This window comes from Rhinolophus sinicus, linkage group LG12 (assembly GCF_036562045.2).
Source record: "Rhinolophus sinicus isolate RSC01 linkage group LG12, ASM3656204v1, whole genome shotgun sequence".
Taxonomy (NCBI): domain Eukaryota; kingdom Metazoa; phylum Chordata; class Mammalia; order Chiroptera; family Rhinolophidae; genus Rhinolophus; species Rhinolophus sinicus.
Window position 1 is genome coordinate 68,408,788 of NC_133761.1, and position 26,895 is coordinate 68,435,682.

General features: G+C 49.7%; 1 protein-coding gene and 1 long non-coding RNA gene across 3 annotated transcripts; one reads left to right on the plus strand and one right to left on the minus strand.

Moving 5' to 3' along the window:
- Positions 1 to 1,704: 1,704 nt before the first annotated feature.
- KLHL12 (kelch like family member 12) lies at positions 1,705 to 25,563 on the minus strand. Of its 2 annotated transcripts, none has more exons than XM_019750889.2 (12): positions 25,424 to 25,563; positions 22,783 to 23,016; positions 19,079 to 19,232; positions 17,794 to 18,011; positions 13,383 to 13,532; positions 11,978 to 12,092; positions 6,067 to 6,173; positions 5,122 to 5,317; positions 4,586 to 4,744; positions 4,183 to 4,281; positions 3,395 to 3,581; positions 1,705 to 3,243 (listed from the first exon to the last, which is right to left on the minus strand). In XM_019750889.2, the coding sequence occupies exons 2-12, from the start codon at positions 22,975 to 22,977 to the stop codon at positions 3,117 to 3,119; spliced, it is 1,707 nt and encodes a 568-aa protein (XP_019606448.1). In that variant the 5' UTR covers positions 22,978 to 23,016; positions 25,424 to 25,563; the 3' UTR covers positions 1,705 to 3,116. The 2 variants fall into 2 exon arrangements, with proteins under 2 accessions (XP_019606448.1, XP_019606449.1); XM_019750890.2 differs by lacking the exon at positions 25,424 to 25,563 and adding an exon at positions 25,172 to 25,408.
- On the plus strand, positions 8,939 to 13,019 carry LOC141567951 (uncharacterized). Its single transcript, XR_012490993.1, has 2 exons — positions 8,939 to 9,722; positions 11,931 to 13,019. It is a non-coding gene; the product is annotated as an uncharacterized LOC141567951 (long non-coding RNA).
- Positions 25,564 to 26,895: the final 1,332 nt, after the last annotated feature.

The following is a 26,895-nucleotide window of genomic DNA, read 5'->3' on the forward strand; positions in this document are numbered from 1 at the left end:
GCATTTTTTCTCCTTTTTCTTCATTAACTCAACACTTAGTGAGTATAATATTCTAGCCCCTGAGGATTCAATGACAGGCACTTTGTATCTGAGAACAGTCTAAGCCAGGGGTGTCCAAACTGCGGCCCGCGGGCCAACTGCGGCCCGAAATCCATTTTTAATTGGCCTGCAGCAAATTCCAAAAATGTATTTACTTTACTTAAATAAACCAGGTGAGGCAATGCGTACTTCACCTCGAGTGAGTGGCCCGGCTGTTTGTGTATTTTACTGCATATGGCCCTTGATGAAAAACGTTGAAAAAAGTTTGGACACCCCTGGTCTAAGCAGAAAAACAGACCCAAGCCCAACGATGTGTGATAAAGATAATCTGGGGAACAAAGTAAATGGAAGCACAGAATAAGGAGTCACAATCTAGGGCCAGAAAAGGCTTTACGCTGGGATGAGGCATTAAAAGGCAACTAGGACTCTGGCAGGAAAGCCAGATTATTTTGCAGAGAAGGAACAGTAGAAACATGAACGAGTAGCCACCACTGACGCTGCAGCACAGTACCATTATGCCTGGGGGCGGGGGAGGAGGCCAGGCAGTAAAGGGAGGTGAGATCAGCAAGGTAGAAGGGGCCCAGGTCACCAGGGGGCTAATGTCATGCTATGGAATTTGAACTTTATAATATGGGCAATGTAAATCTGGGATTTTAGGCCAGAAGTAACTTAGAAGCGTTACTGAAAATTTGCCATTTGTGAGGTACTGTAATGACCCTACGTGGGCTGCAGAAAGGAGACTGAGGACAACATGGAGGGCCAGACTGGGAGACAGGAAGAGCAGAGGCAAGGATGTCAGGGCCGGGCAGGAGAGGAAGGCCTGCTCTTTGTGGTATCAAAGGGAATGAAAATAGCGGGATGGATTTGGAACAAACACAAAATCATGAAGGAACTAGTCAAATTTCTGTACTGTGACACAAATGACAGCTTTCTGAGGTAGGACAACTAGGCGGCTGGCTGCCGCGAAAGGGAGCTAGAGAAACAGGAGGAAGCACCCGGCCCGGGGCAGTGTGTGTCCGTGCACTGGGAAGAGTGGCAAGGGAGCCGTGAGTTTTACACCCTCTGCAGGATACCCAGTTGTGGCTGTCACATAGGAACTACTTGGGCGTTTGGTCTGAAACACCCTGGGAGCATCTTCTCTGCCTCCCGCTCTCCTGCTGACACGGTCACGTTTTGTGGCTGCAGTTTAACCAGCAGGCACAATGCGTCTGTTCAAGGAAGGTTCTTTATCGAACACACAGTCCTTCGGCCCCCTTCCTCTGCTCTGGGAACATCTGGGCTTCTGCAGGCCTTCTGCATAGCTGTTTCTACCACGTGCTATAAACTGAAGCAAAGACATAAAGGGCTGGGGTGACTAAAACCCTAAAACTCAAGAGGGTACTAAATGAGCTCAAGATTGCCTCTTCATTCCCTTTCCGGTTTTCAAGTCCCTCCATGTGAGAGGAGTCAACGACTATCGCAAACTCAGGTAACACTTTACTGAGGAGACTCTCCATTGGTGAAGTGGCTACCTTTGACCTGTCCCTGGCAGGGACTCAGTGGAGCGAGCTGGCACACACACGGGGTGTAGGGTGGAGACTAGGGACCTACAGGTGCTCTCTACGCCTGGCCCCCCAGACGGTCTGCAGGCAGTGCTGGTGAGCCACAAACTCTCTTACAGACATGTGACATAGATGATTTTTAATATTTTCTTAAAAAAATACAAAGGAAATGAACTCTTCAGGTCAATTCAACTCAGGGAAAGAGGAAAACATGGAATTTCCGAGTAAGGGGAAACTGTTTCGGTTATTACGTTCCCATACTCCCACTACCCACAAAACAAGAATTTCACTCCGTAACACGGGAGCCTTGAATGGGAGCTCAGAAATGGCGACAGCAGGTACTGGAACTAAGGAAAGAATTGTGGTTGTGCTTGGTTATTGTTCTGGGATGAACGTAATGCACTGCAAGGACACATAAGGGTAGCTTGTAGCAAGAGAAGGACTGAATGTACCAAACACAGCAGTAGAAACCACTCCTTAGCAGAAGTGTGCCCTTCAAAGGATGGGGCAGCACTCAAGCAGCTGAACTTCAGGCTGCTACCACCCCGTCCCACCCCCAAATAAATAGCATGGAAATGTCATAGCAGTATGTGGTTCAACGAAGACAGTCTGTCACCCACTCAAGGCAAAACTTGCCATGCACAGATGAGCCCTGGCAGGAAGTAAGACGATCACCAAGTCACAGGTACTTCAGTCTGTCCCCAGGCTCACTGGACTCCCACACTTACTGCATCTCCGCCCATCCCAGCATCTGTCCACTCTGTTGTGCTGTCGGACAGTCTCCAGGGCCAAGAGAAGCAGCATGTGGTTCAGAAAGACCTCGGGGGAATCAAAAGATCCTTCAAATGACACGGCTGCCTTGGTCTTCCAGGTCACTCCTCAGGGCTGGTACAGGTTCAGTCACGTGCCCTGGCATTCAGTTTACTGCACTTGGCTCTAAACCCAGCTAATACACCAACCCGTGCCCATGAGGGAATGCCACCAAGATCTCCCCCAGGGCCCCAGAGTTTTGACAGGGCTCTTCCCTTTGTTCTCCTGCACAAGGGAAGCATGCTGCCCCTAGCTACCGGTAGACTAGGACAGGGATTTATTCCTGGAAGACAAAGGCTTGGACTTTATCAAGCTTCCTTACGTTGGCGCCCTTCCAGTCCCGATGCAAGCTGGGCACTGCCCACACCCGGGTGGCCATACTCACCGTAACTGCAACACACGGGGCACTACACACATACAGACAGACGTCCTCCTACGCACACGGGAAGTCAGACATGGCAGAAGGTGCTCCTAGACTAGGAGGAGAGGTGACTGGCTTCTCACATCCAGTCAGTGTGTACTCTCTTCCCTCGAGTGTCTGTCCCCACCCTCCTCGGGGACGACGCCAGCGCAAGGGGAGTGTGTTCAATAAGTACGATCACCACGCACGGTGCTGCTCATCACGCTGTGCACAGTGAGAAGCAGACATTCTGGAAAGGAGACTTGGTTCTCCTGAAAACTGCCCCATGGGCTGGTCACTAGCTCTGGGTGGTGCGCCGACAGGGGTCACTTCTCTCGGAGAACACACACGCCAGCATCACAGCGCTGGGTCCCCATGGAGGTTACCACTTCCCAGCTGTCGATGACGGGGTCGTAGCACTCGATGCTGCTCAGCAGGCAGTTCCCATCATAGCTGCGGGAGAAGGAAGGGGACAAGCCTGAGGGCGGAGCTTTCTGTCCTCCCCACTGAGGCTGCCACTGCGGACATTTCCCCTGGCCCAAACCATCCCCCTCCCTCACGCTGCCCCAGGCATGCAGGATCCAGCCTGGTATGAAACGCTCACCCAGCAATCGCATACAGTCTGCCCCGAAGCACCGTGGCCCCCACATAGCACCGCGGGGTGGTCATACAGGTGACAGCTGTCCAGGAATCGGTGCGGATGTTGTACGCTTCAACGGAAGAGAGGTGGGCGGTACCATCAAATCCCCCCACCACGTATATATGGTCATTCAGCAGGGCTACTCCTGCACCTGCGGGGAAAAGGTACAGCAAGTTCTAGTACCGAGCTTGGCATGTGAATCAGAACACGGTCACTGATGGCGAGCTGAGGGTGAGGACTGCAGCCAGGCTGGCCTGGAACAGTCAGCTGAGCACAGGTTATCCCCTCTGCAAACCCTCCAGCTGGCAGGCGAATGAGAAAAAAAGCCATTAATCTGATGAACTCGGAGCCCAACCCTCTCCATTAGCAAAAGAAGGAAGTGGGAAGAAGGAGGCGAGGGCAGTGACTGCGGCCCAGCCCGCTGTGCTGAGAGATGCTCTCAGGGCACAACGGCTCTAGACGTGCCAGCATCCAACGACACAGGACATGAATCAAACAAGGCTTCGGCCCTCAAACGTACAACCTAGTTGAAAGTTTGTGCTTGTTCTCATGATATTTAAAGAAAACACAGGCAAAGAGGAGAGCGCGATCTGAGTGGTGATTTAAGTCTACAGTGAGGGAGGAAACACCACCTGATTGACCCGTCCTGCGACAGCACCCACCACACACACACACACACACACACACACACACACACACACACACGGACGTGACAGCACTCCCGTCCCTCCCTTAGATCTGACTGCTCTTACCAGAGCGTTTGGTGGCCATTGGTGTGACATTAGTCCAGTGTCCTGTATGGGGATCATATTTCTCAACTGAATTTAAGATGTTCAACCCATCATATCCTCCTGAAAGACAGAGCAGAGGCCGTTCCAGGAAGAGTGACAGACCCTCACGCCCAGGCCCAGCCCACCTTCCTTGGCGTGTTCCCACTAATTCTTTCAGCCTCAGTTCTCCCTCAAGAGTTCCCCTCATCCAAAGGGAAACCTGAGAGTACCCTATTTTCCGCTTCCACGAAAACGGTAATCCCAGTTCACGGAAACTGCTGGGCCACACCAGGTTTTCGTGGATGGAAGTCTATGGACTCAATGCTGGCAAAAGGCGCCCCGAGGCTGCTGCCCATTCGGCCCCCTCCCTGCCCCAGCTGGGCACCTAGGCAGTAGATCACGCCGCTGGCCACCACCAGCCCGGCGCCCTCCCGGGCTGTCTGCATGTCTCCCAGCATGCTCCACTGGTCGATGTTGGGGTCATAGCGCTCCATGCTGGTGTGACGCCTGCTGCCATCGAAGCCTCCAGACACGTAGATCATGTCTGCTCAAATGAATAAGTCACAGGCTGTCAGAGAAGTCTCCACAGATCCCCCCAAGTCTCGCCAACGTGGGGGACGAAACAAAGTGTTTCTTCTGGAATAAGTCAATGCAGTCTAACTGCTAAGAAGACAGCGCAGTCGAGACCTCTAAAAATGAGGGGTGAGCGGGGACCCTCAACATCACCCAAACACCCGCTGCGGCTCGGAAGGCACGCGTGCCGAGCCCAGCCACCAGCTGCTGCGGGTCGCGGTGAGCACTAAGCAGCCCCGGCAACACTGCCGTCTCCGAACGAGACCGCAGCAGCACCCCCACCGCTCACACTCGTGAGCTCATGCTGGACGGCGCGGGCGGCCCCATGCAGCCCACAGCACAGCCCACCTCCCAGCGTGGTGGCTCCAGCAAGTCCCCGCCGGACGTTCATCGGGGCTACGGAGTACCAGACCCCGTCCTCGTCCGCTGTGTAGTCTAGACATTCCACCGAACTGAGGCGGGAGCGGCCGTCATAGCCGCCGATGACATAGATGCGGTCATGTAAAGACACGGAGGCCACATAGCGCCTCTTCCGAGTGATGCTCTGTGGAGGGAAGAGGAGGAGGGTTTCAGTCCCGCAGGCTGGGGCCTCACCTCGGCCGTCCTCCCGGTTTTATCTACACACTCTGCTCCGTCATGGCACCACCTACCCTCCGGCCCTGCTGCGTCCTCAGGCGGCTCCAGCTGTGTGCCCACCCAATGAATGCCTCTTGCGTGTTGTGAAGCCCTTAAACACGCAAGCCTTCTCCATGTGTGCACTTGCCACAGCTGTCAGAAGACTTAATCTTTCCGTTACCCAGCATCGGATTCCTTTCTATTCCACAAGGCACTGGGCTAAAGACTGCTATCCTTCCATTAAGTAGAAAAGTTTTCCTGCACTAATTGCTAATTAAAGGGCCAGGAGTCAAAGGCCCAGAAAGTCAGGACTGATCAAGAGAGTTCCACATTTTCTCAGAATTATTACCGTTCACTCACCAAGGGAGAAAGACGCAAACTTCTGAGTTCCACGGAACACCACGTAACCCCGAGTCCCGTTTACCGAGCGCAGCTGTGAGGCATGCTGGGAGTTACAGACAGCTGCAGGGCCATGGGAACAGTGCCGGCCAGCTGAGTCTGATGTGACTCCGTGGTCTAATGGCCCAACCTAAGTAACTCTCCATGAGCACCCACCGTGTGCAGGCCACGTTGTAAAGAACATCATGCTGTCACCGGCTTCTCTACTTTTAGGGCTGGACTACTCAGCCTAGGGTCAGTGACAGAGGACTCTCCCACCACTGACCTGCCCTTACTCACCGGCAGAAAGCTCCACTCCTGAGTCTTGGGGTCGTATTTCTCCACCACGTCGATGGGAGACTGCTGGCTTCCGAAGCCCCCAACCACCAGAAGCACTTCGTTGGCCCCTGAGGACAGAGGGAGAGCACGCTGGGTCGCCGGCCTCGAGAAGCCATCCGACGTAAAACAGGCATCGGAAACCATTTCTTCTCGAGGCTCTAGCTCTTGAGGAACCAAATCTCTGCAGTTGAAATTTATGGACAATACTGAACTCGCAGAAGGAAACCTGAGCACAGCCCTATACCATGCTGACCTGTCCAGAAGGCTCTGGCTGACATATGGACGGGGCTCCACGTGCACGCCGAGGCAGAAGGAGCTCCCTGGCCTCCTGCCTGTGGAACTCAAAACGGCGCTTCTTGTACTGGGGAAGAACCCTCTCCTAACCTTGTCTCAGAAACACTTAAAGGTGTGGCATAGGAGCCAAGTGTCAGATTTTAAAAATCTCTTTTCCATGAACTTTAATTTTTCCAATTTAGCCGACTATATGACCACGTTCCCTACCAGTTCATCAAAACTTCCAGGTTTCCACAAGACCGGGCTTTTAAAGGGAGTCTTCTTCTCTACAATTTTCCCAAAGAAGATTGTTCTCATGGCCTATCTTTCCCTCCCCCATGGCCTTATTCTGATAAAATATCTCCTGCCTTGTCTCTTTCCAAAGACCAAGTCTTATGAGGAAAGCACGTGTCTGCTCTCCTTGAGCACCTGGGGACAGTGGGTTAGCCGGAGCATTTGAGACAATTCAGTCACCAGGAGGGCATGTAGGAGGCCAGAGCAATCTTTTAAGTAACTGGAAGTAAAAGAGCAGAGGTAGGACCTTCACACTGACAGGAAACACAGGTGGACCCTAGTGAAGTAATGACCCTGACCATGGCCATCAAGGGCTGCGACACCATTAGGTGGAAGAGAACACACTTTATGATACGTAACACAAAGTACGTCACACTACCTAGGAAGTAATCGTGCCAAAAAAACTGAACCTGAATCTGAAATCTCATCGAACCTCCAGTCTCACCATCAGCTAACAGGAAATGCAGGGGACAGAAGAACATGTCAAATGACACTACACGGGTACAATCAGCAAAATCCAGCAGAGGGACATTCAGGTCCAACAGCCCAGTTTCTTCAACAAGTAAGTTGCAGGGAAAACCCAGGCAGGAGTGAACAGCCTATAGATTAAGAGACTGAAGAGATATCAATTCAATGCAATGTCAAAAACAAAAAAGTTATGGGAAGACTGGGGAAATGTGAACATGTGCTCAATATCTGACAAAGAACCAGTTGTGTTTTCTTTAAGGAGTAACAATGACATTTTGGATACATTACAAAAAGGTTCCTTGCAAGGATATGGATGGACCTAGAGAACATTACGCTAAGTGAAATAAGTCAGACGGAGAAAGGCAAATACCATATGATGTCACTTATATGTGGAATATAAATAACTGAATAAATGAGCAAAGTAACCAGAAGCAGTCTCAGAGACATAGAGAAAAAACTGAGGTTTGCTAGATGGGAAGAGAGGTGGGGATGAGGGGGAAGGTGAGGGGATTAGAAAACACAATCGGTCACCACAAGATGGCCACCGGGATACGAAAGTCAGTTTGGGGAATGTAATCAATAATGTTGTAAAGATTTTGTAGGGTATCCGATGGACACTTGTCCCATTTGGGAGACCACCTCAGGGATGGTGCAGCTGCCTGATCACTGCACTGTACACCTGAAGCTGTAGATGAATAATAAAGAACGTCAACTACAATTTTATACATACATGTGGCGTGTGTGTATGTATATATATACACACACACATATATAGAGTCACAAGAAGTGGAGTACAGCATTAGGAATAGAGACAGTGGAAATGTAAAGGCTGTGTGTGATGTCAGAGTAGATTGGGGGAGGGGGGTTATCACTTTGTGAGGGGTATAAATGATAAATGTCTAACTAGTATATTGTTTTTCACACCTGAAACTAATTTTAAAAAAAGGTTCCTTATCTTTCAGAGATACACATGAAAGCATACTACATATGGGTGGAATTAGAGCCTGTCTGGGATTTGCTTCAGGAAAGATAGGCCACGAGTTGGTAATTGTTGAAACCAGCTGATCATTCCATCGTTCTGCTTTTGTGTATGTTTGAGATTTTTCTTAATAACCCCCCACAGACAAACCATGGAGTTTAACCTATCTCCAGGGATGATACCCATCTCACCAAGAGGCAAACTGGCCCCTTCTCCAAGGTGAGCCAGTAAGGAGTCCTCAGAGTCAGCTCCCTTTAGAAAAGCAAAGCACGTGAGCAAAGGGCCCTTTCCTATGCTGCTAATCTTACTTGTGCATAAAATGCCTTCAGGCTGGGAGAGGATGGACGGCAGCACGAGCCCCATCTACCTGCCCCATCTTTTTCCCCACCTCTTCTCTCCCTCGGACTTGAACAGACAAGGTAGGAGCAAACCTTCCATCCACACACATTCCCTGTGCACACGAGCATCACGCTAGGGGCTGATACCTGCACACAACCGAGAAGCACTGTCTATATCTGCACAGCTGAAACATTTCCACTCATTTTCAACTGCAATTTCTGTTGCTTTATGTAATTCCCAGAAGAAAAACATAAACTGGAAAAAAAAACCTTTCTTGATAATATGAGTTCATTCAGGCAGCTTTTGAAGGATGGGACACAGAAGCAGATAGGGAATATTTACGGTACAAGACCCAGAGAACCGACAGCACATCCTGTTGGCTGAATGCCTGTCAGTCAACATACTGGTCACCATGTGCCTCCTGGGCACTGGGACAGAGGGCACGAAGGGAGGGACCACGTGCTCCTGAAGCACTGACAAGGAGATGCCAAGTTAAGAGTCTAGTTGGAAACAGCTTCAGAATGTCTCTTCTAGAAAACAAGGAGGGCATGCAGAGTCATTCTAAGTTCTCAAGGTCAGGACAATAAGCAAGTCCCCTGAGCAAGCAGGAAGTTTCTGCTGCCTGTTCAGAGAAATGTGGGAAATGCATCCCCACGGCATCTTCCAGCTTTGCTGGCTCACAGAAATTCTCATTCGCTGCAGTTCAACTGAACAAACAACTGGTGAGTGCTATGCTGAGCTCTCTGGGACACCGTCGGCTTTGCAGCAGAGAAGTAACGTCTTCTGCAGTGGACACAACCCTAGTGATTGAATTTAACTCTCCAGATATACAGCGCCCCCCATATCCGCGGGGGACACGTTCCAAGACCCCCAGTGGAAGCCGGCAACCTCGGACAGCACCGAACCTACGTATGCTGCGTTCTCCCCGCATACACAATACAGACTGACCATTTCACCTAAAGGAAGCACTTGCGGCTTCTCCTTGGCCTGTGTGCACCGCCAGCATCACCACTCTTGTGCCTGGGGCCGTTATTAACCAAGGACGACTGAAACACACACTACCATACTGGACAGTCCATCTGATCACGCAGACGCACCTGAGTGACTGATGGGCAGGGAGCGTGTGCAGCATGGACGCGTGGCCCCAGCGGGAAACAACAAGATTTCATCTCATTCATACTCAGAACAGCAAGCAATTTAAACTTACGAATTGTTTATTTCTGGAATTTTCCATTTAATATTTTCAGACCGCGGTGGACTGCAGGTAACTAGAACTGTGGATAAGGGGGCTACTGTATAGAACAGGGGTGTCCAAACTGCGGCCCATGATCCATTGTTAACTGGCCCGCAGCAAATTCCAAAAATACATTTAGTTTACTTAAATAAACCAGGTGAGGCAATACGTACTTTACCTCGAGTGAGTGGCCCGGCTGTTTGTGTATTTTACCGCATATGGCCCTTGGTGAAACACGTTGAAAAAAGTTTAGACACCCCTGGTATAGAAAAGGTAGTGTACAGGGGTAAAAGTATTTGTCCAAATTCAAACTGGGAATAGAAAGCAAAGCAAGTAAAATGTCTGACTTTCCACTACACCACTGGTTCACATGGTACTTAGAGGACATGTGTATGCTTTTTAAATAACAAAGGTAACCACAGCACGTCTCACCTGAGCAGAGGGGTGTAACTAACATCGGCAGCTAACATCCCCCTGCAGCCCCGCCTTGCTGCAGGTTTAGTGCTTCCCTTGCATGTTTATGCTCATGCAAACATACACACGTACAGGAGTTTTGCCTCCTTTTTTTTAATGACGCCCCCACTTCGTATACTGTTAGTCTATCTGCCCAGCGACTTACAACGGACTCAATGCTTTTAACAGTTTCCTAGCATTTCACAGTCCCGTCAACCATTCACTCCCCTCAGGTGCAATTCAGCTTGTAGCCCTTTTTCTGGCCACGTTAGCAATTTACAGTGAATTCCTATATGTCCTCACTTACGCATGCTCATAATGACATTATTCCAGTAACATTATTTCTCGTACAGATTCCTAGAGGTGCGGCAGGAAGGGCACGAGCATTTTACTCCTGATCTTCACTTCTGGAACGGCTAGTGGAGCCTAATTTAAATGTTCACTGTCCCCTTACGTTCCCTCGTCTGTGTGCCACCTGCAGCCTCTCACACCAGCCTTCCACTGGGTTACTGTTCTTTTCCTCGTTGATTTACGTGGATTCTTTTTATATCAGAAATATTAACCTTGTGTCATATACATTGAATGTATTTTCTCCCAGTCTAGGTCTTTTGACTTTATGTGTTTTGCCATCAATTGGAAACTAAAAAAAAAAAAAGGTGCTGTCCACTAACCTCGAAGGGTTCTAGGTTTTCCTGTTTTGGTTAAGAAGGCTCCTCCCCAGGGGGTGGCGAGAAGGGGGAGCTGTCATCGAAGGGTACAGAGTTTCAGTTTCGTAATGTGAACAGTTCTGGAGAGCAGCTGCACAATGACGTGACTGTACTTAACACGACTGAACTGTCCATTTAAAAATGGTTAAGGTGGTAAAGTTTATGTGTATTTCAACACAATTAAAAAGAGACAACCGACTCCCATCCAGAAGTTATACAAATATTTTCCTATAATTTCTTCTACTATTTTCATGTTTTCACACTTAGTACCTTCGGTCAGTCCTGCGTTGATTACGTATCTTGTACGTAGCATGAGACACAGACCACGTTTTGTCATCCCGCAGGAACTAACAGAAATGTATCATCTGCTAGTCCTTCTAACAGTTCCCTTAAGAAAAAAACAGTATCTCTAGGTGGTGGGATTGTGGATGACTTCTATTTATTTATTTTTTGCTTCTCTGTTTCTAAATTTTCTACATTGACGTGCAGCACTTACGTCATTATAAAATGTAGGGGATAAATCATCATTTTACTTAAAATGATCAATGAACAGCTTAACTATCAATTAACACCTCAGCGTTTACACACAACATCATCTAGGCTCTTGAAACAGTGAAACCAGGAGGACAGGAAATGGAAGTAAACTCTGAGCACGCTAGGCGTCTTACACACATTATCTCATTTAATAGCGACCACAGCCCAGTGAGACAAGACCTCAGTAGCCTCGTTTTGGAGGTAGAAGTGCAGGCTCAGATCAATGGAAACTTGCCCAAAGCCACACAAAACTTGCCCAAAGTCACTGCTGGGGTCTGCTAAGACAATGGCATTTGAAATAATATGCAATGCACAGCTCCAAATACATTGAAATCAAATGCTAACACTGCGTAACACTTGACAATTTATGAAGTGCTTTCACACACTATCTCATTTAACCCTCCAAATAATTATGTAAAATAGGTAGAGAAGATATCTTGGTTTACAGGAAAGAAAGCTCAGGTGGTAAAGTGATTTGTCTGAGATGAAACAATCAATGCAAGATTAAAAACTGTCTGAAACAAGGTCTTTGAATTTTTTATAGACCGCTCTTTTCAACTGCATCACGCCACCCCCTCTGTGCCAGCTTACCCAGACGTGCCCTTGTCCTGGGTCCTTGCATCTGACTTCGCAGCTCGGGCCTGAGGTGGAATTTCTTTGCTTCATCAACGAGGTCCCTGCACTGCAGGCTGCAGCGGATGACAGGCTGAGGCACAGCAGACAGCACAGTGAGCGGCAGGGCCACCTCCAGCATCCTCAGTACAAACGGCACATTTGTAATTAAGTTGTAATTAACATGACACAGAAAACCAGTTTCCAAAACCTGGTAGGTCCAGGAGGGCTGCTGGTAATAACGAGGCTGTGGTTTTCCAGAAAAGTAGAAAGCTTTTGGAACAGACAATATGTCACATGGCAGAAGCATCAAAGGATGTAAAAGTGTCCTGTGGGGCTTCCCATGCAGCCCGGCGCTCACAGCAACAGCTTCTGTCTGCACACCCTACCAGTGACCACGCAGCACAAGTATGTAACACTTGGTAGCAATGTAAGGGACGCCCAAACGGCTCCTGTTACCCTCTGGGGTGGCCGGTGGGATAAGTCAGGTGGGATAAGAGCTCACGGCACCGTCCCCACGCGGCTCCCGGGCACAGAATACTGGCTGATATGAGCTAGGCCACAGGGCGCCACACCGGGCTTTTGCGTGGGCTCAGCCACTGGGGCCGCCAGGAGCTCGGAGGGAGGGAGGAGCAGAGAGGAGAGGCGCCCTCACTGCCAGGTTAAGTGGTGACTGGGGGTGTCAGTTCGAAGTCCGGCTCCAGAGCACAATATAAAGAATGAATACGAGGGGTATATGCATGGGTTGTGTGGAAGAAACGACAAATGAAAGAGTTGGAGAAGTGACACCACAAGCCTGAGCTTCTCTAATGTGAACAACTGAAACACTTTTGTGTTAACTCCCAAAGAGACGTGGGGCTGGTCAGAAAAGCCATTCCCTGACTGGGCCTTCCCTACATGTCATAAGCCAGCGTTCCCCCAAGGTATGGTCCAGGTAATACAGGTGACACATAAAATTATGGCAACGTACCACAAAGAACTTAAGTTGGAGAAACACTTACAAATAAATATGATTTGACCCGAGTTGATATTAAAACTTCTTTTGCGTTACTTTCACCAGAGGTCAAAAATAGAGACTTGATAGCAAAGCATCTTTTCCAGGGCAATTTGGAACAACTTACGTTTAACAGAGAAGGGCACAAAATTTATCATAGATGATGCTTATGTAGGACACTTAGCGTCACGTAAAACAAAACCAAGCACAAATTAAATTAAATGACAGACCTGCACCTGTGCCAGGAGCACGACCGGCCGAGTCACTGCCCGAGACCACGCAGCACCAGCCTCTGGCACTCTGGAGGCAGAGCCCATGCCTCGTGACACAGTCGCAGGGACTCAGCACTGAGCTGAGACTCAGCAGGGGGGGGCCTGCGCTGCCACTCACCTCGGTGTCTATCACGTCTGTGATGTACCTGGGACTCAGCAGAGGCATCCGGACATACTGCAGCAGGTCGGGCAGGGACTCCTCCCGCTCCTTCCTCGCGTGCTTCACCCAGCTGACGACGGCCTCGAAGACAGGCTCTTCCGAGTCGACCTGCAAATGTGCAAGCGCGCGTGCGTCACACACCTGCATCCCAGCGATCTCCCAGGTCCAAGAATAGCCGCGCATGCCTTTCCCTCCCGTTCCCCATGATTTCCAACTTCCAGAAACAACTGGGTCTTGAGACAACAATCTTTTCAGACATAACCCAATAAGACCAGGCCAAGGAGTCAAACGGGCTAACACACCAAGGACAGACAGTGCCTTGTCAGCCAAAGTCACAGCCTGGCTTTCACCTCCCAGTTTCCCGGGGCTTGAACTCTCTTCTGGTCATTTTGGAAACTTTAAGGGGGTGGTTCTTAAAACAACTTTCCTTCAGAAGTGCTCCCTAGTATCTCTGGGCTTGCTCCCCAAACCCCACTGGCCTGTGAAGCAGGGACTCGTTTTCACAGCGCCGTCCATTAGCGCTCGGGCAGCTACCATGCTATTTGAGATGACACACACCAGTCACTGCGGGGACTCATCCCCAAGCTTTCACATGACAAACTGGCCAACATGCCCCGAAACCCATCACACGCCCCTGGAACAGCACTAGGTATGACACCTAGGACCTCGCACAGACCACACCAGAGACCAGGGTCCTGTGTCCCTTCCAGCAGCCCCAGACTGTTTCTGGCTGAGACACCTTCCAGAGTGTGACAGCACCTAGAGAAAGAAGCCATTCTGTGAACCTTTCCTAAGAACTGAAACGTGGACAGTGCTTCCGAACACCCACGCACTCAATGGCTTCCTGAACACCTACTAAGTGCCAGGCCCTGTGCTGAGGCTGGAATATGATGGTGAACAAAGCAGACGGCGTTAAATTGGAAAAATGAACAAGCCCGGGCCATCGTCCGTCACCACCCCGGAGACGTGCAGGGCTCTGCGGCAGAAGACGGGGTTTCCTCACTCCCACGGATGCATGGAGGCCGCCCTGCCTAAGCGACAGCTTCCAACCTGATGGACAAAGCGCAGGCCGCCGGGGTGAGCGAGAGTCCTCCAGGCAGACGCAGAGCACAGGCTGCACTGTCCAATGTGGGAGCCGCTAGCCCGGGCGCTGGCTGCACTTACCGTGTTTCCCCCAAAATAAGACCGGGTCTTACATTAAGTTTTGCTCCAAAAGACACATTAGGGCTTATGTTCAGGGGATGTCATCCTGAAAAATCATGCTAGGGCATTTTCCAGTTAGGTCCTATTTTCGATGAAACACAGGTTAGCTCAACTCAAGTGAAATCAAAAGCTCATCTTCTCGGTCACGCTGGCCACATTTCAAGGCTCAGTGCACAAGGGCTCTGAGCGGCTCGTGAGCTGGACCACGCAGACACGGCCCTTCCATGTCACATGCTGTTCTGTTGGACAGCACCGTCCTAGAGCAAAGGACTTGAGGGCTTGAGAAACGGCAGGAGGCTGGTGTCGGAGTGACGGAGGGAGCACATCAGGCCGGAGAGCTGAACAAAGCCCACGAACACGGCACTTGACTCAAGGGCAACTGGAAACCATGAGAAGCTTTCAAGCAGGCTGACGACCTGACTGCCCTGATGTTTGTCAAGATCACCTGACGACCACAGTTGAGAAGGGCCAGGAGTGGGGACACCAGTTAGAGGCGGAAGGTGACGGTGCTCAGACCGCAGCAGCAGCGATGGGAATTTATGCACCACCTTCAGGGGCGGTCACACTAAGATGGATTCAGGGCAGGGAAGGGTGAGGAAGGGTGTCTGTGACAGTTTAGAAATGTTTTTGTTAACGAATGACAGACTAATAGTTTTAAACAGCTGTATGCTACATCTGATACATTCTAGGTTTAAATTAGATACACCATTTTAGGTTTAAAATGGGGTTTTTCAGTCATGAGCAGGGATCTTTGATCTTACTGAAAACAGAATAAACTAGAACTGGAGAAAAAAATAGCTGCACTGGGAGGACAAGTCCCAACATTAATGCTTCACCATGGAGTAAAATTTCTCCATAAAAATTTTCACCGAATTCTTTTATGTATGAGGCACTGGCATTCCTACTTACTGTTTAGAAAGTACGACCATCAGCTCCATTGTACAGAAAAGGGGACTGAAGATGAGTGGTTAGGTAACACGTCACCCACCAAAAGTCACCCAGGCTGATTATTCTAAAGCCCTCGCTGTTTGAACCAGCACGACACATGGCTTCCTACTGTTCTCAGTGCTGCTGGTTTATACAATGGACAGGAAGTGTCAGCCAGCAACGGGAGTCGGACATCTGCTTTCTGTTTCTGACTGGCATACACGGAGGAGACAAAAATGAGTCATTTGCTGAGAAAAAAGCAGAGTTCTCAGACTGTTTTCTTCTCAGCTGCTGAATAAAAAGGTTAGTTATCTGCTCTTCCTATGCCAAGTAGTTTTATTCCAAAGTCGATGTCATTCTAAAATAAATGACTTCTGGGACTGCCCCTGATCTGGTCGATTACAAACCAACCGCCTCCTAGGAGACCACCTCATCGTGTGGTGGTTGAGAGAACAGACAGCCTGGCTGCCCGGCTCCGAGTCCTGGCTCGACCGTTTCCAGGCTGTGGTCTGACGGTTAACCTCAAAGCCTCAGTTTCCTCCTCTGAAAAACAGACACTTCTGAGCATTAAATTAGATTAAAAATACCAAGAATGGTGCCCTGAGAATGGAACTCCAGGGACCAGGGATTTCTGTCTGTTTTGTTCACAGCTGGAGACCCGGCATCTGGAACTGTTCCGGGCCCAGAGTGTTCGGTCAATGAGCTGACAGTAAAGGCCGCGTGTTCGCTATTGTATGACATGTGCAGCCAACTTCAAGTCTACAGCGCTCATTCCATTCACTGTATTTCTGTGTATGGACAAGTCAAGAAAAATCCATGCATTCTGGCAAAGTTCCAGTGTCCAAGGCTGAAGAACGTGCCACTTGGCACTTCTGTGCAAGGACACAACACCCCACCCCCCAAGGGTGGGGACACACGTCAGCAAACACTTGGCTCGGCAGCTTCGTGACAGCAGGTTCTCGGAGCTGAAAGGAAACAGCAAGTCCAAGCGGAGACTCGCTCCTCTGAGCTGAAACGAGGTCGTCAATGTGCCCTAATCCCTTTTCCCTCCGAAAAGTCAGCAGGGAAAGGAGTAAAGAGAAAGTTGGCTACAGTTTGACAAGAAGTATATCTAAGACTTGTTATTACGTAAAAATCCTAGTGTCAACAATAAATCAGGGGCAAGCATTTGATTTACAAAAATGTATCACAGGGTTTCTTTAAGCAGCAAACCTGTCCTAGAGCATCCAGAATATTAATCAAACTTGGGCTCCTTCCAGTGTGTCGTGTTGAAACTGACAAGCCACTAACTTCTGCTAATCCACTAGTTTAAAATTCATTTTTTATTATTATCCGAGAAGAAGAGGGACAAAAATGAACTCTTAGCCTTCCTGGAGAATCGAATTTCTCCTAACTGGGGGAAACAAAACCAACAGGTGGACTTTTATCTAACACTTGGCTCTGCTAGGTATTTTCCAGAAGCTACTGGAAAGAACTGGAGCACTGGAGATGAATGCCACGGGGTTCAGAGACACCAACAGCTCTCAGCAGCCTTCTCATGACCCCTGCCCGATGGCAGTAAAGCCCTCCAGCCCTGGTGCTGTATCTTAGAACCAGAACTGGCTGAGGCTCTTCTCGCTGCGTTGTCACTGAGCCCTGGCCTGGGCTTGGGTGTCTCCCTCTGCAGGTCAGACACCACCCCAACCTCCAGCTCACAGGCGCCCTCTACTCCCTCAAACCCACAAAGGCACATGAGACCTGGCGGCTGCTCACGACCGCCACCCTGTGTCCCTTCCCTTCGATGTCATTCAACCCAGGTTTACTCTTCTTTCTCGCACGTAATCTCCTTGCTCTGAACAGGATCATTATTTTCTACTTAATGATCTCTGTCGTCTCTGTCTGCCGCTACGCTGGGGCGCTCCGAAACAAGAGCTGCACCTGACTTTCCGATCCACAGCAGGTGGCACAGCGATGGCTGCACTGTCGGCAGATGTTTGTAAAACGGGTGAGTGGCTGACAGAGAAATCCACTTTCCTTCCAGTTCATGCTCAGCCCACACTTTGTTCAATAGTGACGCCTAACCGTCGGGATCATGTATTTTATTAAGGAAGGTGGCGAACTCTCTCCCTCCCATAAATATGCAAATAAATCCGGCCCAGAGTTCCAGGGCCACTTAATGAAGCCTCTGGACACCCGACGGGGAGCCCCCTGGCAAGGGCGCAGTGGTCCCCCCACCCTGCCCCGGCCCGCGTCTGCCCACCTGGATCTCGTCGCACTTGATCAGCTTCTCCACCTCCCCCTGGCCGAGGAGGATGAACTCCTCGTGCTGCACGACCTCCGGGAAGTGCTTCTGGCTGAAGACCTCCGCGGCCCTCACCAGGTCAGCGCAGCCGTGCGTCTCGGCGAAGTCCCGGATGCCCAGGCAGTTGGAAGGGTCCAGCTGGCTGTCCAGGAACTCACAGCAGGCTTGCTTCACACCTGGGCACACAGACAGTGACATGTCAGGGCAGCACACGCTGGCAGTGCAACATCTTCTCTACACAGTGTCACAGTTACGAATCAGATCGCAATCTTGTGCTTAAGGAACTCAAGTCCCACGTCTGTGTCACGTGTCAGGGGACCTTCATGGACGCATCCACACGGTCGCCACTTCGGCTGAAGACAAACACCGCACGACCACTCGCATCTGTGGACTCTGGCGCCATTGAGCAAACATGCCGACAACACCCCTGAGAGTCAAGCTCAAAACCAATTACAACTCAGCACAACACCCCTAATTTCTACTGCACGTGAAAATTTATCTCGTGAGTCATGTGACTGTCCAACCTGCACACCTGAAGCTAACATAGTACTGAATGCCAACTGTAATTGAAAATGTTTTAAATGTTCAAAACACTTACTAAAAGATTCCAGTGAAGGAAAAACAGGAGACACTGATAACAATCGCATGTTTCTTAACTGAAAAGTTCAGAGTATCACCTCAGTGTCACAGCTGTGCAAGATGCAAAAGCGTCACACTGTTTCAACCAGGTACTAAGAACTGAAAACAATAGAAACCTCAGTGGAGGGTAAGAAAGACAGACTGGGGGCTGGAAGGGGGACCACCTCTCATCCTGTGAAAACTTTATACTTTCATTTTAGTGTGTCAATTTAAATTTTTAATACATAATTTATACAGTTTAAAAATTGGAGGTACAAGAGGGTTTCCCCGGAAAGTCTCTATCCACCTGGCCCCCACCCCCTTCCACATGGGCAGTGAGCAGTGTCGGTGTCTGGTCCTTGCAGGGCTACTATGCACATTATGTGAGAAAGTGCATCCATTACCTCCTCCTCCAGCTTTTTAAAAACAGGAAAGGTGTAGACGCTAGTTTCTAAAAGCCGAACACTGACATGCTGAGAGGTTCCTTCCCACTGCGAGTGAAATCGGACCTTCCGTGCCATGGCACCGAACAGGGGTGCCTGCAGTCTGTCTCCACCGTTTCACGACTGGGCAAGCTGACACCACTCACTGGAAAGCTTTCCAGGCTGCCTTGCAGCAGCTGTACCTTTCAGCTGAAGCAGACAGGCTGCGGGGAGCAGCTCCTGCACGTTCTCCACCGTCACACGCACCGTCTCCGTGTACACGAAGTCCAACAGGATTCCCATGGTCGAGGCGGTCAGACCTTGGATGTCGACGTAAGGCTTCCCCTTCTCGGAAAGCTGGGAACAAAGCAAATATGGCTTATGTCTGTAGCTGTTCAAGTGGGGGAGGAACTGTATGTAACCCAGCGAGGTGACATCTTCTTAGAATATCAACTTTACTAGTGAATAATTTAAAACACTGTTTTTGTATTAAAGCAAACATAGGTGTATTACAGAATTGAATGCACCAGTTCCACCACTAGTGTCCATGACCCTTTCAGGCAAAGCACGAAACTTCAAAGGAATTTCATGCTTGGGGAAGACCCTGTGGGTTACAGCTCCAGACCCCCAGGACTACCCAGTGTGGTCTTGGCTGTCCTTGGACAATTGGTAAAGACGAAAGGAGCACGTAGAGCCCCCGAAGGGGCCTTCTGCTGTTAACATGTCTGAACACGCTGAGTTGTTTGATACTTTTGCAAGATACTTGGTTGACACTCTCTTGGGATTACCAAGTTGCTGGTGGTATCTTTAGTTTAGAAAACACCCTTGGAGTTTTGAGTATTGATGAAACCGAATGATCATAGGAAACTGTTTAGCGAAGGGTGGAAATCTTCAATTTTATAGGACAGTAAACTATCTGGAAATTGATTACCTTATGAGAATGTTATTAGAGCTTAACTGCAGTTTACAAATTCAAAACACTTACAAAATTCCAGTGCATCAAAGTCACCTCTGATTCCTCCATCAGCCAGAATACTCAAAAAGTATTTGCTACCAAAGCCAAGAACAAAACCAATCCCTGACATTAAAGTCACAAGTGCATTATTTTATTACCATTTAACAGGGTATAAGTATTTACAAACAGAAATATACGGGGTCTGGTAATTAAGTTCGCGAACTAATCCTACAAAAGTGCTACACACATCACTGCTGAATGTCACTATGGTCACCATCGAAGTACTCCCCTTGGGAAGCTATGCACCGATGCCAGTGCCTAGTCCACCCTTCAAAGCAATTTTGGAACTCTTTTTCTGGAATGGCCATCAGAGCTGTCGTCGTATTACCCTTGGTGTCCTGAATGTCATCCAAATGTCTTCCTTTCAATATTTCCTTTATCTTGAGGTAAAGAAAGAAGTCATTGGGGGCCAGGTCAGGTGAGTAGGGAGGGTGTTCCAATACAGTTATTTGTTTCCTGGCTAAAAACTGCCTCACAGACAGTGCCGTGTGAGCTGGTGCATTGTCGTGATGCAAGAGCCGTGAATTGCTGGCAAAAAGTTCAGGTCGTCTAACTTTTTCACGCAGCCTTTTCAGCACTTCCAAATAGTAAACTTGGTTAACTGTCTGGTTGGTACAAATTCATAATGAATAATCCCTCTGATATAAAACAAAAAGTTTAGCAACACTGTTGCAACGAGTTCGCGAATTAACTGTCAGACCTCGTATAAGACACTTACTCCAGAAATTTCTTATTCAGTCAACTACAGTCACAGCTGCCAAACTGCTTATGTATGGAAACGATATCACCACGCAGTAACTCAGAGCAATTACAGTGTCATTTCACATTTACATTTGCTTTGCAGACTTTTCAGAATGGTTCTCACTTACTATTATTTCATCTGATTCTCACAGTGACCTGGTCAGGTCGTCAGGTCTGATACTGTGGCCATGTAAGACACAAAGGGTCTAAGGTTCAAAGAAGACATGTGACTTAACCAGCAAGAGATGCTACAACCAGGCATCTGGCCTCACTCCTGTGGACCAGCTGACAAGTACATGGGGCTGGAAGAGAACGTGGAGCCGCCCAGCTGGGTCACTTTAGTTTACAGACCCCCAGCCCCACCCCGTGAAGTTACGTGGCTGCCAGGCTCATCAGAATTGCTGAGAGAACTGAGCCCAAATCCAGGCCTCTGGATGCCCTCCTTTGTATTAATTAGTCTTAAAAATAAAGACCAAACCATCTAGCCTTTTCTTTCCCAATGTCAGTTTTTAAAAAAAGACTGTAATCACTGCTAAGAAAAAAGAGAGGGAAGTCTTATACAAAACTCCACATCAAGTCTGGACGTGGAAGCAGCGTGAGGACAGACAGGAGAGGACGCAGGCAGCTGCGGGCGGCACTCTCCTCACCACTTGCCAACTCCTTCCGATGCACGTGGGCAGACAGTGGGCATCTGTGGTGTCATCCCCCCAAGATCATTTCCAATCAGCCCTATTGGCTGCAGTGATCAGTCAGGTTTCCACGCTCCTCCCAGCCCTGTGACCGAGCACTGGCTCATGGTATCATCAACTATGTTGGCCTGAAAATGAAATTACAGAATACAAAAATCTGTATTTTAGAGGCTGTGGGGCACAGTAGTTCAAAACTGTTTGGGCTTTAGAGTCAAAAAAGTTAGGATTCAATCCCACCCTCTACATTCACAATCCATGTGACTTGGGGCAAGTCATTTAATACCCGACACCTTGTTTCTTCATTTGTAAAATGAGATGGTGACACCTAGCTCTCGGGTACATGATACAACCATCACCCAACACAGCCCCTGGCCCACGAAAGGCAGCTACTGTCATTAACATACTACCTCTTCTGCTCAGATCCAGCAGCAGCATCTTCATAAGGAGATGGGACTAACTAAAGAATATACTGTGGTTAAAAAGATTTTTTTTTTAAGTGTTACCATAATGACGTATTTTAGGTATTTGTATAAGCATAGATAAATGATATAGTGAACACTGGTGCGTTCAGCACTCAAGCTTAAAAAGAAAAAATCAAGACAATTTACTTAAAAATTAAAAATCAGACTTGAGATCTTGAAAAATAAGAAAGTTGCAGTACTTGTGGACTTCTGGAGAGCCTGTCCCAGGACCCTGGAGCTGGACCCAGCCAGATCCGCCCAGAGCAGACTGCTTCCCTAACCCCTCAGCGCCTGTCTGAGCCACCTCCCAAGCCCTAGGCCCAGCAGGAATGTAAGGTGGTCATGTAAGTTCCCTTAACAAACACTGACAGCACTGATAGATAACCAAGGAGTAGTCAGCCTCTTTCTTTGGTCTCTCTGCTCCGGGAAAATGTCCCAACAGTACTCAGCTTTCTAAGAGTACATCATACTATATTCAATAGCGTTACGCTACATTTTAAAACACTAAGTAAAATAGTCTTTAAACATAGTACGTAAAACCCAATAGCTGACGTGTGTGTTTTACCACGCTAGCCACTGTTTTCAGCACTCTATACGCAATTTTCTCAAAGAACTGTCCCAACAACCACGTTATGATGTATAACTTGCATCCCTGATGGGAGATGAGAACACTGAGGCCTGGCCAAGTGGCAGCTCCTCGCCAGAGCCCACTTACCATGTTTCCCTGAAAATAAGACCTAGCTGGACCATCAGCGATGATGCGTCTTTTGGAGCAAAAATTAATATAAGACCCGGTCTTATTTTACTATAAGACCCGGTCTTATCTAACACAAGGCCGGGTCTTATATTAATTTTTGCTCCAAAAGACGCAATAGAGCTGATTATCCGGCTAAGTCTTATTTTCAGGGAAACACGGCAACCCCACCTACAGAAATCCACTGTTCTGTCGAACTGCGATTTGAGCCAATGAAGCGAGCCGACCACAAGGTTATGAGTCTCACCTCGCTCGTGAACATGGCGCAGAAGTAGTCGCTACAGGCAGCCAGCACGATGCGGTGGGCAGGGAAGTCCTTCTGCTCCACTCTGAGGGTCACGTCGCACAGCGTGTTGCTCTTCCGGAGGGAGTTCATCGAGTTGAGGATGGACTTGGCGTGAGTATTTGTCATGATGTCTTTGGGGGCCATGATGCCTCCCATCAAGCAACGTGGAAAAAGAACGAAACAGGCCCTGGGATTCTGCAAGTACAAGAGAAAAACAGAGTGGGCATATCTGAAGGATGGGGGTTGGGGGTAGGGACAGGACATTTTCAACTGTCGTTACAGCTCAAGGAGGCTTCCTGAGAACCAAACAACAAACAGAGAGCACCCCCATTCCTGGCATCACGCCCACAATCCAGCCACTAAGTAACCCAAGTAAAAATGATCTCTTCTCTGTGCGCGCTTACCTCTTGACATTTATTATAATCAATGCTCAACTGTATTATAAATAGAAACTACACGTCCTGCTCATCTACACCAGGCTGTTATCTCCAATGATAAAATGATGAAAAGACAAAATGTCTTAAAGGCGCGTACCTGTTATTCAACACCCATGAGTAGTTTATACGGGGAAGTGCGGAGAGGGTGGGGATCCTGTTATGTATTTTTTCTGTCCAGGCAGGTGTACAGTAAGTGCGTAGTCAATGCATTCAAGAAAAGAGAAACTGTGCCTCCACCTTACAGCCATGAAAGCCAGTCAGTGAAAGTAAACTTTTTTTCTAAAGAAGTAGGCAAAGAATCATTTATGGTGATTTCCAAATATATCTGGATTCCTCTTAAAACGAAACTTCCAATGAGGACCCGCTACCTACACTGAGTGACGCAAACCACGCAGGCGTGTGTGTGGACCGCCACTTGATCAAGGTCCTGAAGCTCTTCTCCAGAAGGGTCTTCCTACTCTACGTTATCAGTAAACATCCGTCAACACCAACAAGTTAGTATTTGTAGTAATTCTGTGTACTGAAACAAACAGCCTTCTCAGGATAGAAACTTAGCCAAAGCCCACGAATTTTACTGCCACAGTCAGTCACCCGCAAAATTCACCAGCATGCATCACTTGAATGAATGTAGTACTAGATTACACATCAAAAAATGAAAGAAGTACTCTCTTGATGGTTGTTGTCATGCAGCTGCCTGCCCGCCTGTCCCCTCGTGCCTACCCCTAAAAAGAAAGCAGGGTCTGTGAGACTATTCCTTCCAGGGACATTGTTTCACCTTCATGCCATCTCCTTGTTTGGCCCTGAAGGATGGCTGGCTAGCCAATGACGGGTAAGATCCCTCAAGAAAGGAACATCCCAAGACAGGCACAGCTGTGTGGGGGCCACCAGGAGAACTCACGGGGTTGACAGAGGTGGGCACAGCCCCCCCCTTCCCTCCGTCTAAGGAGAGCTTCTGCCTCTGTGGCTGCATTCCTTCCCACAACCTGCTTGGGAAGTGATTCTAGATGTGATAACATCAGTTCTCCATCTCAGTATGTTTTCAGCATAAAGGTTTTGTCCCCTGGGGAGGTACAAACAACTACTAATACATCATGGGACTTCCGGCAGGCAAGGTGATTGGTTTGAACCAGCTTTCTGGTATGATGTAGGAGACTCACAGACCGTAGGAAAAACAATGCCACTTCCTTGTATGTGTGTTAATAAAAGCCACAAGGTGGCCCGATTCGGGGCTCTCAGTCCTTTGAGGCTGTGAGACCCTTGGCCCGTTTCAAAACTTTGCTTCTTTCTTAACCCTGCGCTACCCCTTCTCCTTCTCTCAGTGCCTGTGTTGCGCTGGACGCGACAGCTGGTGACAGGCTTTGTCACACTATTTCTTTCCTTTTCTTCATCAATGACAACTCTGGGGAATGAAACGGGGTGGTTAAGTCTGTCTTCCTTGGAATCCAAAACTTTCTGAAATGACCCAAGAATAAACCTCAAACCAGGGTCTTCAAGAGTCCAGAACTCACACCATACGTTTTGACGGGAAAACCGACATCGCACACGCTGACGTCCTCCTGTTTACAGTTTACAGTCAGCGAGCTGCTCTGTGCGCACTGGAGATAATCCCCCCAGCAACCCTGCGGGGCCCACTTTACAGAAAAGGAGGTGAGTCATCAGAGCACACGATGCTTTCAAAAAGCTTTTCCTGAAGTCAACTGAGTTGCGACTGTGCGGAGGAAGGAAAGGTCTAAGCAGATGCCCATTGACTGTGAAGGCTTTGGGGGGGGTCCCCACAGGCGCGGCCCACGTCTCAGTGTCTGTCACACCACGGTGGCGCGAGGGCGGCGTGGGGACGCCCGCCTCCCCAGGCCGGGTCTCGGCACGTCCTCCCCCCTCCGCCCGAGGCCCTGTGTCCCACAACTTCCACGAACCTGAGCGGGGGTTGCACCGGGGAAGCCTGGGGAGGGCGTCCGAGTCCGGCCCAGCAAATGCCGGCCGGGAGGAGGAGGACGGCGCCCCCGACGGCACCGGGGACGCGGCGGGCACCGCAGCCGGGGTCCCGGGGGCGGAGCTGAGAGCCGCGCGCCGAGCCCGTCCGCTGCGTCCCCTCGGCGGGGAGGACACGCGGGCAGGGCCAGGACCCGGGTCGGGCCGACCGCCACCCGCGCCCTCCGTCAGCTCACCTGCGCCCCGCCCGGGGGGATGGCGTGCGATGGGCGCGGCCCGCAGGCGGCTCAGGAGCCCGGGCGCCGCCGCCGCCGCCCCGACCCGGAGCCTCGCGAGCCGTCGCCCCGCTCGTCGGGTGCCGTCCCCGCGGCCGCGCGACGTGATGACGTCGCAGAGCGCGGACGCCCCGCCTCCCTGAGCGCGTCACGTGGGGCGGCGGCGGCACGTGACCCGCAGGTGCTGGGCGTCCGGCCTCCCGCGGCGGAGAGGGAGCTTGTGCCCGAGACCCCGCCGGCTGGGAGGGCGCGAAGGGTCCGGGAGCCGCGGCACTGACGGCCGGGCGCACGTTTCTCCTGCCAGGGCTTCAGGGACGCGCTCACGGCGGGAAAGGCCAGGTTTCGTCCAGGCTGCTGCGCCCCCCGACCTCCGCATTCTCTGCATCACAGTGGGGCCCGCCGCCGTCCCGCAGGTGCTTCTCTGCCGCTTGCACCCGAGACAGTTCGTGGAAGGGACTGGTCGTCACGGGCAGTTGGTCCCTGCACTGAGGGACATGCGAAGGGACCCCTTAGAAGTCCGAGGAGTCCTCATCCCCTTTCGTCTGCCGACGTCTCCAGCTCCCGGGCGCGGGGCGTCCCCTTTAGGAATTTTGCTTCGGACTGATTTGGGCGCACTCAGCTGACTGGCTGGCAAGGGCGTCAGGCTGCTTGACCCAGTTTTTGTCCAAACATTGTGTTTGATGACACTGTTTCCCTCTCGGGCCTTTGATTCCTTAGGGATAAAACCATAGGCAAGTGGGCAGCAATCTAATGTACAGTGTTTCCTTTCCGTCTTTCGCATCATCTCCCTACGATCTCACGTTATCCCGGGTTCACACGCTGGGGGTGAACTGCAGGACTGGTACAAGTTCTATCGCATTTGGAAAAGTTCACTCAAGTTACGAATACAGACATCCTTAACTGAGATTTTTATCATTTTTTTCCTTCATACACAGTCTTGCACACGTAAAGTGAAGTGTGTGCAAGGTCGTCGTAGGTTATATGGAAAACCACCTTCACGTCCGTGTAAGTAGGGGGCTGGTTCAATAAAGTAGAGCACATCCCTCAAATACCCTGAAGTTGTGCACAGTGCGTCCAGTTTGCTATTATTTGCATACAAAGGTTGGGAAAATATATTTCTATTTGATTGTATATGTACAGAACGCATTTGGAAATATTGAAAATTAAGTGGTAACATTCGTTTCTTTGGCAAAAGGATGTGGTTGGTTGGTTGGGAGACAGGGCAGGAGGGAGGTTTTTCCCTTTTTATGCCTTTGAACTTTTCGGAGGCTTTAGAACATGGGGTTTAACTCAGAATGGTCTGGATTCAGATACAGGCTCTGATCCTATCTGTCATCTTTGGAAAAAGTCTTAGTCTTTTGGGACCTTAGTTTTTTCACATGTGGAATGGGATAATACCACCTACTTCACAGGGTTAAAAAGATACAAAATGA